At 41.9% G+C, this 12,594-nt stretch overlaps 1 protein-coding gene across 1 annotated transcript in view; it reads right to left on the bottom strand.

Moving 5' to 3' along the window:
* Positions 1–870, bottom strand: part of LOC133630265 (homeobox protein Mohawk-like) — a 73,114-nt gene extending 72,244 nt beyond the window's left edge. The window contains exon 1 of the mRNA XM_062021747.1: positions 695–870. Within this exon, the coding sequence (XP_061877731.1) occupies positions 695–870 (176 nt within the window). The remainder of the gene's footprint in view (positions 1–694) is intronic.
* Positions 871–12,594: the final 11,724 nt, after the last annotated feature.

Raw genomic sequence — 12,594 nt, 5'->3', positions numbered from 1 at the left:
TTAAAAGAAATTCAAAAGAATTTGAAATAAAATTTAAATTTGACTCTACAGATTTTCTAGATTTGCCAGAATATTTGTTTTGAATTTTAATCATAATAAGTTTGAAGAAATATTTCACAAATATTCTTCGTTGAAGAATTAAATTAAAATGTATTTATTATTCTTTACAATAAAAAAAATAAATTGACTAGAACATTGATTTAAATTGTCAGGAAAGAAGAGGAAGGAATTTAGAAGGTAAAAAGGTATATGTGTTTAAAAATCCTAAAATCATTTTTAAAGTTGTATTTTTTCTCTAAAATTGTCTTTCCGAAATAAGAAGCAAAGTAAAAAAATTAATGAATTTATTTAAACAAGTGAAGACCAAGTCTTTAAAATATTTTCTTGAAATTTTCAAATTTTATTTGAGTTTTGTCTCTCTTAGAATTAAAAATGTCGAGCAAAGCGAGACCAGCTTGCTAGTAAATAAATACAATTTAGAAAATAGAGGCATCTCACTGGTAAGTGCTGCTATTTGAGCTATTTTTAGAACAGGCCAGCGGGCTACTCATCTGGTCCTTACGGGGTACCTGGTGCCTGCGGGCACCGCGTTGGTGACCCCTGCTTCTAAACACTCTTGGTAATTATTTTACCGTCCATATAGTCGATGTATTCAATCATATAAGTGCTTTACTGATGCAAATGCTGCGCCTACCCGTTCCGCCGGTGTCTGATGGCCTGGTTGTCCCTGATGGTCTGGTTGCCCGGCAGGAGGTCCGGATGTTGTCCGTCCATGACTTCCAGGTAGTTTCTGCTGCTCATCTCCACCTCGTTGGCCTTCTCCTCGAACAGAACTTGTCCGCTCAGCTTGTTGAACACGATGGTGTTCATCTTGGGCCAGATAGTCTCCGACTTGCGCAAAAACGACAGCGTCCCCTCGGGTGCGTCACAGTGCGCCACTGTGGAAGGGAGAGTGGGGTTTTTGTTTGTTTTTTTACCAAAAAAACAACAATATCAACGCAAATGTCGGGAAATAACTCTCTGGTTTTATGCCAAACCAAAATAAATAGAAACATGTTTCAGTCTGGCAAACAAAGTAGGAATTAAATACTTAATAATAAATATTTTTGAATATGTTGAGGCATGCACTTTGTTTATTTATAAAAAAAATTTTTTAAGGGCAATCTGATAAATATTGTGCAAAAAAAAAAAATGGATATGTTCTTCAGTGCGCTTTTAAAACTCGTTGGATTACATCCTCCTCCTTCTCCTATCCAGGTGAGAAGCATTAGCTATGATCTAGAACAGGGGTGTCCAAACTGCGGCCTGCGGGCCAAAATGGGCTCCGGCAGCGTCTTCAAACTGGCCCACGAGACCAATAAGCAATTTGCCCGGGTGTTTTCATATAATATACAACTAGTCAAGGGACAAGCGGTAGAAAATGGATGGATGGATACAACTAGTTGAGTATCTAATAATAGAAAAGCGCGATATAAAATCGAATCCATTATTATTATTATTATTATTATTAGCTGCTCTTTTGTCACCCTCTGGTGGCCAATGAAAGTAACACAATCAATTTGAACATCAATGTCAATGCGTGCAAAGCATTTATCTGTATGACCCAATCCAAACAAAGCAGAGGAAAAAAAATTCCACAAACACGGTCACACGCAACAAAACCTGCTCGGAAAATACCAGCATTTACCTGGTTTTATGCGAAACTAAGCCCAAAATAAATCTACATTTTTTTCCATCTGGTAAAGAAAGTCGGAATTAAATACAAAATAATACATATTTTTGAATATGTTGAGGCATGCGCTTTGTTTATTTTTTTATTTTTTTAAGGGCGATCTGATGAATATTTGCAAGTGCAAAAAAAAAAAAAAGAAAGACAAAAAGGGACAAGCGGTAGAAAATGGATGGGTGGATACAACTCGTCAACAGTCCGATGCTCTTTTGTCACCCTTAGTGGCCAATGAAAGTAACACAATCATTTTTAGCATCAATGTGAATGAATACATGCAAAGCATTTATTTGTACGACCCAATCCAAACGGTGCGGAGGAAAAAAAAAGTCAACCCGCGCGAAAATTCAACAAACACGGTCACACACAACAAAACCTGCTCGGAAAATACCAGCATTTACCTGGTTTTATGCGAAACTAAGCCCAGAATAAATATAAAAAATGTTTTAGTCCGGTAAACAAAGTCGGAATTAAATACAAAATAATACATATTTTTGAATATGTTGAGGTATGCACTTTGTTTATTTTTTTATTTTTTTAAGGGCGATCTGATGAATATTTACAAGTGCAAAAGAAAAAAGGGACAAGCGGTAGAAAATGGATGGGTGGATACAACTCGTCAACAGTCCGATAGCTGCTCTTTTGTCACCCTCTGGTGGCCAATGGAAGTAACACAATCATTTTTAGCATCAATGTGAATGAATACATGCAAAGCATTTATATGTATGACCCAATCCAAACGGTGCGGAGGAAAAAAAAATTCAACCCGCGCGAAAATTCAACAAACACGATCACACACAACAAAACCTGCTCGGAAAATACCAGCATTTACCTGGTTTTATGCGAAACTAAGCCCAAAATAAATATAAAATATGTTTTAGTCCGGTAAACAAAGTAGGAATTAAATACAAAATAATACATATTTTTGATTTTGAATATGTTGAGGCATGCGCTTTGTTTATTATTATTATTTATTTTTTTAAGGGTGATCTGATGAATATTTGCAAGTGCAAAAAAAAAAAAAAAGAAAGAAAAAAAGGGACAAGCGGTAGAAAATGGATGGGTGGATACAACTCGTCAACAGTCCGATGCTCTTTTGTCACCCTTAGTGGCCAATGAAAGTAACACAATCAATTTTAACATCAATGTGAATACGTGCAAAGCATTTATTTATATGACCCAATCCAAACAGTGCAGGGGGGAAAAAAAAAATACGGTCACACGCAACAAAACCTGCTCACGGAAAATAACTGTAATTTATCTGGTTTTATTTATTTTAAAGCCCCAAATAAATAGAAAAATGTTCCAGTCCGGTAAACAAAGTAGGAATTTAATACAAAATAATACATATTTTGAATATGTTGAGGCATGCGCTTTGTTTATTTTATTTATTTTTTTAAGGGCGATCTGATTAATATTTGCAAGTGCAAAAAAAAAAAAAAAAAGACAAAAAGGGACAAGCGGTAGAAAATGGATGGGTGCATACAACTTGTCAACAGTCCGATAGCTGCTCTTTTGTCACCCTTAGTGGCCAATGAAAGTAACACAATCAATTTTAATATCAATGTGAATACGTGCAAAGCATTTATTTATATGACCCAATCCAAACAGTGCAGGGGAAGAAAAAAAAATACGGTCACACGCAACAAAACCTGCTCACGGAAAATAACTGTAATTTATTTTAAGCCCCAAATAAATAGAAAAATGTTCCAGTCCGGTAAACAAAGTAGGAATTTAATACAAAATAATACATATTTTGAATATGTTGAGGCATGCGCTTTGTTTATTTAATTTATTTTTTTAAGGGCGATCTGATATAAAATCACAAGTGCAAAAGGAGAAAAAAAAGGGACAAGCGGTATTAAATTGATGGGTTGCGCTACTAAAACACGTCAACGTGTATAACACAGAAATAAATGTGCAATGTGCAAATAAAAAACAGTGCAATAAATAAAAAAAGGTTCCACATTGTCATTGTGTGCAGAATTTTGAGGGGGGAAAAAGTATGTATTTTTACTTGGGAATAAGACTGTAACATAAAAGGTGTGAATACTTGTTTGAAAACACTGTACATGGACTTTTTCTGCACCGCAAAACTAAACCATATCAAGTAAATCAGACAAATCTTCCCAACAATATTTGAATTCTCACTTCATTCTATATATTAAAGAAATGGATCAAATGTCTCCGTTACCTGTGTCTGCCTCCCCCTGAGTCAGTCCGCGGTGTAGAGCAGTAATCCAGTGTCCTCTCGCCCATGCCCCGCTCATCTGCTCCCCTCCGGAGGTCCCGACTCCAAACTCCGGGCTGCGCGGCTCCTCCGCGGCTTTATGCGCCGACCTGCACCGCTCCGCCCGGGACTCTGAATATGTCGCCGCGCTCATGTTTCCTCGCACACAAGCGGAGGCTGCGAACATACTGTGGATACTTTAGGCCGGTTCATGGGCAGGGGCCGGCGGGGGAGGGCGGGGAGGAGGAGGAGGAGGAGGAGGAGGAGGAGGAGGAGTTGCTCCAGCACCTTTCACTTTCTTACAAGCCCTGCATCACCACTTTGCACATGTACATACCCCGTTTCCATATGAGTTGGGAAATGGTGTTGGATGTAAATATAAACGGAATACAATGATCCTTTTCAAGCCATATTCAGTTGAATATGCTACAAAGACAACATATTTCATGTTCAAACTCATAAACTTTATTTTTTTTTCTGCAAATAATCATGAACTTAGAATTTCATGGCTGCAACACGTGCCAAAGTAGTTGGGAAAGGGCATGTTCACCACTGTGTTACATGGCCTTTCCTTTTAACAACACCCAGTAAAGGTTTGGGAAGTGAGGAGACACATTTTTGAAGTGGAATTATTTCCCATTCTTGCTTGATGTACAGCTTAAGTTGTTCAACAGTCTCCCTTCTCATATTTTCAATGTCTGGACTACAGGCAGGCCAGTCTAGTACCCGCACTCTTTTACTATGAAGCCACGTTGATGTAACACGTGGCTTGGCATCGTCTCGCTGAAATAAGCAGGGGCGTCCATGGTAACGTTGCTTGGATGGCAACATATGTTGCTCCAAAAGCTGTATGTACCTTTCAGCATTAATGGTGCCTTCACAGATGTGTAAGTTACCCATGTCTTGGGCACTAATACACCCCCATACCATCACACATGCTGCCTTTTACACTTTCCGGATGGTTCTTTTCCTCTTTCCGACGTCCACAGTTTCCAAAAACAATTTGAAATGTGGACTCGTCAGACCACGGAACACTTTCCCACTTTGTATCAGTCCATCTTAGATGAGCTCGGGCCCGGCGAAGCCGGCGGCTTTTCCGGGTGTTGTTGATAAACGGTTTTCGCCTTGCATAGGAGAGTTTTAACTCGCACGTACAGATGTAGCGACCAACTATAGTTACTGACAGTGGGTTTCTGAAGTGTTCCATGTGGTGATATCCTTTACACACTGATGTGGCTTGTTGATGCAGTACAGCCTGAGGGATGGAAGGTCACGGGCTTAGCTGCTTACGTGCAGTGATTTCTCCACATTCTCTCAACCCTTTGATGATATTACGGAGCGTAGATGGTGAAATCCCTCAATTCCTTGCAATAGCTGGTTGAAAAATGTTGTTCTTAAACTGTTCAACAATTTGCTCAGGCATTTGTTGACAAAGTGGTGACCCTCGCCCCGTCCTTGTTTGTGAATGACTGAGCATTTCATGGAATCTACTTGTATACCCAATCATGGCACCCACCTGTTCCCAATTAGCCTGCACACCTGTGGGATGTTCCAAATAAGTGTTGGATGAGCATTCCTCAACTTTATCAGTATTTATTGCCACCTTTCCCAACTTCTTTGTCACGTGTTGCTGTCACTGTTGTTGTGTATGATTATCTTTAACCGAATCACAGCAGTGCTCAAATAGAAAACACAGCATTCCCTCTCATGTGATATTGCTTAATTAACATTAATGATGTGCACTTTAACAACTAGGCTTACAACTATACCTAATATATAAAGGGGTGGAAAAGTGACTATTACCTGCAGGGCAAACATTAGCTAACCAGAAGGCAATAACAATGTAAACAAAAAACACCTGCTTAAAAGATCTAATACAAATGTCCCTGAGGAATGTAAGGTGGGAGTACTGTAATTACCTAACGTTACATTATTATTTTCCATAACAATTTAGCCCCCTCCACAATATTAACCCGACGTTAAAACAGAACTAGCTATTTATTGATTAGCAATTGCCGAATCATGTAACTTTAGCTTAATGCTAAAAAGCCAGGTTACTATCACATTAAAGTTAAAGTTAAAGTTAAAGTACCAATGATTGTCACACACACACACACTAGGTGTGGTGAAATTTGTCCTCTGCATTTGACCCATCCCCTTGTTCACCCCCTGGGAGGTGAGGGGAGCAGTGGGCAGCAGCGGTGCCGCGCCCGGGAATCATTTTTGGTGATTTAACCCCCAATTCCAACCCTTGATGCTGAGTGCCAAGCAGGGAGGTAATGGCTCCCATTGTTTTAGTCTTTGGTATGACTCGGCCGGGGTTTGAACTCACAACCTACCGATCTCAGGGCGGACACCCTAACCACTAGGCCACTGAGTAGGTAACAGACAAATAATTTCATGTAGGCTAACGTTACCTACCTGCTACCTCTGTCTTTTTCTCGTTTCTCCTCTTCTTTTCTCTTTTTTCTTCCCTGGGCACTTGACAGTTTTGGCCGTTTTGACATCTTGTGTTGATTTTTTGATGTGGTGACGTCCAAAAAGAGTCATGATACGGGAAGGGAGGGGGCGCACCGTGCGCGGGGGGGCGTAATGTTGTAACAAATAATATTTCTATTAAATAGGCTTTACTTTGCATTTTAATTAACGTGGGATTATTTTTTTATTTAGAAATAATAGTACCAACTTTTTTTTTCTTTTTTTTCACCAACATTTGTGGCACTGGCGTGGCGCCCCCTGATGGACGGCGCCCTTAGCATTTGCCTATACGGCCTATGCCACGGGCCGGCCCTGCTGCGGAGGCACTTTCTAAAGAAACATCCAAATGTCGATACCCGGCCCCTGAGTCCTTGGGCTCTTGAAACCGCGGCCCTCTTCAGTTTGTAGTTGACTCGCCCTGATGACGAGGCCTCCTCCCCAGGCAAGGTCATGGCAGGTAACAAAAGTTCACCTCAGGTGAGAAGGAAAGCCCACATAAGTTAGGAAAATAAACCCTCTTTGACCTTAATTAGTGGTGATTACACGACCGGACTCCCCAGAGGAGAGCCTGTTTGCACAGTCTGTTAGTAAAAGTTGACTCCCCCCAGTTAAATGAAAATAAGCACAAATAAACGGTAATTACACGGATCCCCAGCTCTTCTTATGGGACCTGCTGCTTAGTCACGTCCTTCCAATCACTACTTTGGATAAACCCCAGAGGAACACTCAGCTGAGGGCCTCGGAACCTCTGACTCACGAGCACGTTACGTGACGGCTTTTATACTGCAAGTCAATGAGAGGCTTGATCCGACGCAATCAGCAGCCGTGTGGCTGTAAACAGTCACAATCCTCCTTTTTGTTATTCGGAATGTTGGCAAAACCAGCTCGGATTGAGTTCGCTTCGCTGCTGGCGGAGTCATTTGTGTTGCGGGAAAAACACCAGGACTGTATTTGATAGCAGCTTTGGCTTTAGAGAGCTTGTAATTACAAGGAAAAAGCAACTTGTTGAGTGTTGGTTAGAATGGCGTGCATCTTTAAAGGTGAAGTGGCAAGAATAAAACTCATATGAACCAAAGAAACTGATACAAAAATAGTTAGCGGTATAAGGATCTCTTGGACAAAGGATTTTCTAAGTCAAATCGACCCCTAGTTACCGGGAATTGGTCATCATCGGCGGTCACTCGAAGCGAGTATGACGACCCTCCTGGTAGGGGGGTATCCCTTTATGGAGGATGCCTGTGCGTGACTTTGTTTAACAGACGGTCGCCACACCATCCTTGACAGATCCGGGTCAGGGTCCAGTGGCATGGAGTCCAAGACGACTGGGGACCCATTTCTTCTACAGGCTCCATAGGGTTAGCAATCATCCTCCGCCTGTTCCACCGTTGAGGTCTTGGTTTGTTATTTCCCCATAACTGGGCCCACATGGATGTGGGGGTGCCTTCTTCCGCCATCGCAGCCGTTGTGGTAGTTCTTACATCTACCGTCTTCCGCCGGCTCCGCCGTTGAGGTCTTCACCGTATCCCTGGCTAGGGGGCAGTCAGGTACTACGCCTTTGCCAAGGGCCACCTGGGGTAACAGTAGTAAAGGGGTTAACCTCCTAGTGCCCCAAGACCCCATAGAGGAGCCTCCACTGCCAGATGCCCTTTAACATCATGCCAATTGATACCACATAACACAACCAGGAGGACTTTGACTCGGATAGCAGACGCGCTATCCGACGCTAGCCGCCGACCGCACCGATGATCGGGTGAAGTCCTTCGTCGCGCCGTTGATCGCTGGAACGCAGGTGAGCACGGGTCGTGATGAGCAGATGAGGGCTGGCGTAGGTGGAGAGCTAATGTTTTTAGCATAGCTCTGTCGAGGTCCCGTAGCTAAGTTAGCTTCAATGGCGTCGTTAGCAACAGCATTGCTAGGCTTCGCCAGGCCGGACAGCATTAATCGTGTGGTTACAGGTCCAGGTTTTGGTTCGGTGTCTCCTGATAGTAGAAGTAATAGTAGTATTGTTGATCTTCTGTCTATCCTTCCAGTCAGGGGCATGTTTCTTCTGTTTCTATCCGCAGTTAAGCACGATGCTATCACGTTAGCTCCGAAGCTAAAGTGCTTCGTTGATGTATTGTCGTGGAGATAAAAGTCACTGTGAATGTCCATTTCGCGTTCTCGACTCTCACTTTCAAGAAGATATAGTATCCGAGGTGGTTTAAATTACAAATCCGTGATCTACAATAGAAAAAGGAGAAAGTGTGGAATCCAATGAGCCAGCTTGTACCTAAGTTACGGTCAGAGTGAAAAAAGATACATCCTGGCGTCCTGCACTGCACTCTAATCCTTCACTCTCCCTTTCCTCATCCACGAATCTTTCATCATGGCTCAAATTAATGGGGTAATCGTCACTTTCTCGGTCCGAATCGCTCTCGCTGCTGGCGTCCATGATTGTAAACAATGTGCAGATGTGAGGAGCCTTTCAACCGGCGACGTCACGCTACTTCCGGTACAGGCCAGGCTTTTTTTTTATCAGCGACCAAAAGTTGCGAACTTTATCGTCTATGTTCTCTACTAAATCCTTTCGGCAAAAATATAGCAATATCGCGAAACGATCAAGTATGACACATAGAATGGATCTGCTATCCCCGTTTAAATAAGAACATTTCATTTCAGTAGGCCTCTAACCTCCTAGTGCCCCAAGACCCCATAGAGGAGCCTCCACTGCCGGATGCACTGTAACGTCATGCCAATTGGTACCACATCGGTTCAAATGTAAAAAATACCCGTCCCTAAGTATCAAGTTGTCAGGTAAAATTCCCCGATATTGCCATCCATCAAATCCTTCCGTCCCTTGTCTATATTTTCATACTAAAACTTCAGCGAACACTTACATGGCTGTCTCTGACTAAGGACTTTTAGAGACCAATCTAATTTGTTGCAGCGGTAAACTTTTTTTGAAGCACACAGCTAACGGGGATTCCCATAAATAAACAAAGCTCATTCATGACTTTTTCCACTTCAAATTAAAAAAAAGGCTAAAACACTAAGCTAAACAAAGACGGGGGTCAGCTTGGGCTCGGGCTGAGGGCCAAAGGACGATCAAACTTGACTATCCACGGTGGAGGAAGAACTAGTGATAATAAGGTTTCCGTAGGAGAAGCTATGGAAGGATCACTGCTGTTGCCAACAGGGAGCAGTTACTCCCAATTAAATCGTCAAATAGTCGACTATTCTAAGACACGCCTGTTATAAAACGTACTGTCTCCTCAGGGTAACGTTTGAATGATAACATGTCAATTATTGCAACGTCATATGGTGTAACACGTATCCTGGTTATCTTGACTTTTCACAAGTCATAGGTGTTATATCTTTAACGCTCCTCTCTTTTAGGGTATAAGCTCCTAAAGCTTACTGAGTGTAACAGATTCCACAGTGCTTGTCCGTGGATTCAATTCTAGACTCTGTCAACTCTTTCCAGTGACCACTCTTCTCACAGTCTTAACACCAGAAGTAAACCTTTAGTGAGAGGGTAAAATCGTCATCTACAAGCTTCAGTAGACGCCCGGAGATCTGGATTGAGATTGATAGCTCGACACAAGACTCGCATTCTTTGAAACCCTTGTGTAACGTTCATATTGTTGTTACTCAGCCAGCGTTTGTGGGTCTGATGGACCCGTTGCACTTTGTGGCTTTTAATGCCTCACAATCAAACACTTTCAAATACTGAACAGATGTTTATTGGGATAAGGTAAACATCTGTTCAGTATTTTAACATAAATGTGTTTGATTGGGAGGCATTAAAAGGACAGAGTGTAGGTACACAGAACATCAGAGGGTCAAAATAAAACAGAGACAAAACTGCTTCTCAGAGGAAAACACAGACAAAACTGCTTGTAACTTCCGGTAGGAACGTTTTAGAGACATGAAACAAAAACCTCTACGTAGGTCTCACTTAGACCTACATTTCATAGATTGAAATCCTTCAGCAAAAATCAACAGGAAGTTTGATATCCCCACTTCAAATAGCGTCTGTTTTCATCTCAAAATTCCACAGTATTCCGGACATCTGTGTTGGTGAATCTTTTGCAATTTGTTTAATGAACAATGGAGACTGCAAAGAAGAAAGTTGTAGGTGGGATCGGTGTATTAGCAGCTGGCTGCAGCAACACAACCAGGAGGACTTTGAGTTGGATAGCAGACGCGCTATCCAACGCTAGCCACCGACCGCACGGATGATCGGGTGAAGTCCTTCGTCGATCGCTGGAACGCAGGTGAGCACGGGTGTTGATGAGCAGATGAGGGCTGGCTGGCGTAGGTGGATAGCTAATGTTTTTAGCATAGCTCTGTGAGGTCCCGTTGCTAAGTTAGCTTCAATGGCGTCGTTAGCAACAGCATTGTTAAGCTTCGCCAGGCTGGAAAGCATTAACCGTGTAGTTACATGTCCATGGTTTAATAGTATTGTTGATCTTCTGTCTATCCTTCCAGTCAGGGGTTTATTAGGGTCCGCCTGTACCCTGTATAAAGGACTCCCACAGGGAGTCCTTTATACAGGTACAAAGGAACCTATTGAAATTGTAAGGTTGATTATTATTTCGCAGCTTTGCACACTACTTTGCCCCCCTTAACATGCTTCAAAACTCACCAAATTTTATACACACATGGAAAAACTGGGACAGCACACTTTAGTAAAAAAACCAATCCCCAAAAATCAAAATTGCGCTCTTGCGCCCCCTAGGAAAAAAACACTAGGAAGGTCGTAGAGACATGAAACAAAAACCTGTATGTAGGTCTCACTTAGACCTACAATTCATAATTTCACATCCTCGGGCAAAAACCAACAGGAAGTTGGCAATTTCCCCTTCAACACAAAAAATGACTAAAAACACTCATTTTTGCCTCTTTGTGCTGTAATTTGACCCCCTTAAAATACTTCAAAACTCACCAAAATTTTTACACACATTGGGACTGGTGGAAATTGCGATCTAAAAAAAAAACAGAACCCCAAAACTCAAAATTGCGCTATACAGAGACAAAACTGCTTGTAACTTCCGGTAGGAACGTTTTAGAGACATGAAGACAAATACCTCTATGTAGGTCTCACTTAGACCTACATTTCATAGATTGAAATCCTTCAGCAAAAATCATCAGGAAGTTTGATATCCCCACTTCAAAACAAATTTTTTTTAAAAAGCGGTCACCAAACATCAAACATTATCCCCTCTGAGCGCGTTTGTCGTTTTGGCTTCAAACTACTACAGGAGAGAGATTGAACCCTTCTGATTAAAAGTTGGCGAAAGCGTTTTAATAAGTGCTACGGTTTTGATTTTACGAGCCTTCAAAGAAAAGAACCACTGTGCCGCAGCACCTAGGAAAAAAACACAGACACAACTTCCTCTAACTCCCAGTACGAATATCGTAGAGACATGCAACAAAAACCTCTATGTAGGTCTCACTCAGGACTACCACTGGACAAAAGTATTGGGACACCTAGGACTAGCACCTGCCAAAAGGCGGACCCGTCCAACGCTGCTTGCAGCTTTAATTTCTTTTGTTTCTATCTGCATTTAAGCACGATGCTATCACGTTAGCTCCGTAGCTAAAGTGCTTCGCCGATGTATTGTCGTGGAGATAAAAGTCACTGTGAATGTCCATTTCGCGTTCTCGACTCTCATTTTCAAGAGGATATAGTATCCGAGGTGGTTTAAAATACGAATCCGTGATCCACAATAGAAAAAGGAGAAAGTGTGGAATCCAATGAGCCAGCTTGTACCTAAGTTACAGTCAGAGCGAAAAAAGATACGTCCTGCACTGCACTCTAGTCCTTCACTCTCACGTTCCTCATCCACAAATCTTTCATCCTGGCTCAAATAATCCGCCCCTCAACTCCAGAGCTGGGTGTAATTGTGTAAACCAAGTAGGAATTATACATCGTAGCGCACAGACTCGCTGGTTAAAAGCCGCAGACGTATTTGTTCGACGGCGGAAAATGTGACTGCGGGTGAAACTAGCAGGTTGTTTAAAAGGCCCCAATTACTGTTTTTAAGACAGGGATTTTTGGAACATGGCTGACACATCGTGCGCCTGAATGCAATTAAGAGTCCAAAACAAATGTCATTAGAACTTGCTGGGATTTGCTGCTTTAAATTACAGTGTGGCGTAATTACAAGCCTCCTAT

The sequence above is a fragment of the Entelurus aequoreus genome, linkage group LG15 (genome assembly GCF_033978785.1).
Source record: "Entelurus aequoreus isolate RoL-2023_Sb linkage group LG15, RoL_Eaeq_v1.1, whole genome shotgun sequence".
NCBI lineage: Eukaryota > Metazoa > Chordata > Actinopteri > Syngnathiformes > Syngnathidae > Entelurus > Entelurus aequoreus.
Note: the sequence above shows the minus strand (reverse complement) of the source record. Positions and strands in the feature narration are given on the sequence as shown.